General features: G+C 60.1%; 1 protein-coding gene across 1 annotated transcript in view; it reads left to right on the top strand.

Moving 5' to 3' along the window:
• USP48 (ubiquitin specific peptidase 48) overlaps positions 1-491 on the top strand; it is a gene marked incomplete at both ends in the record, with an annotated part of 19355 nt that overhangs the window by 16086 nt on the left and 2778 nt on the right. The window contains one exon of the mRNA XM_010131685.1: positions 3-65. Within this exon, the coding sequence (XP_010129987.1) occupies positions 3-65 (63 nt within the window). The remainder of the gene's footprint in view (positions 1-2; positions 66-491) is intronic.

Genomic DNA, 491 nt, shown 5'->3' on the forward strand with positions numbered 1-491 from the left:
AGCGGGACCTGCGCGAGTACACCCAAGCCACCATCTACATCCACAAAGTGGTGGATAATAAAAAGGTACGGGCTCCCTGCTTCGCTCCTCGCCCATCCCTGCTCTTCATCCACCGAAACGCCCCTGAGTGCCCACATAAAGGCCCCCTGCCGCAGCCCCGCGGGGCTGGGGCCTGCTGGCGAGGGTTGCGGAGTGGACTGGGACGGTGGTGGTGGGCAGGGCTGCCGCTCGCGCCCGGGGCTGGCGCTTTGGCCAAAATAGCAAATGGGGGAATTCTGGCTGGAGCCGCTCTGAAAATTTGGACTCCTCGAGGTTTCCTTTCGCCAGGCCGAATCCTTGGCGTGGTCTGCCCGGCTGTTGCCAGCTTTGGTTATTTCAAGGACTAGTGTAACCGTCTCCGTCTTCATTGTCATGTTTGCAGGCGCTACCTGTCGTCCTCCCCCTCCAGTATCTGTCACTGCCTCTCCTGGTTGCTCAAGTGACGCTTATTC

Source organism: Buceros rhinoceros, unplaced genomic scaffold, assembly GCF_000710305.1.
Source record: "Buceros rhinoceros silvestris isolate BGI_N320 unplaced genomic scaffold, ASM71030v1 scaffold29052, whole genome shotgun sequence".
Classification (NCBI taxonomy): Eukaryota; Metazoa; Chordata; class Aves; order Bucerotiformes; family Bucerotidae; genus Buceros; species Buceros rhinoceros.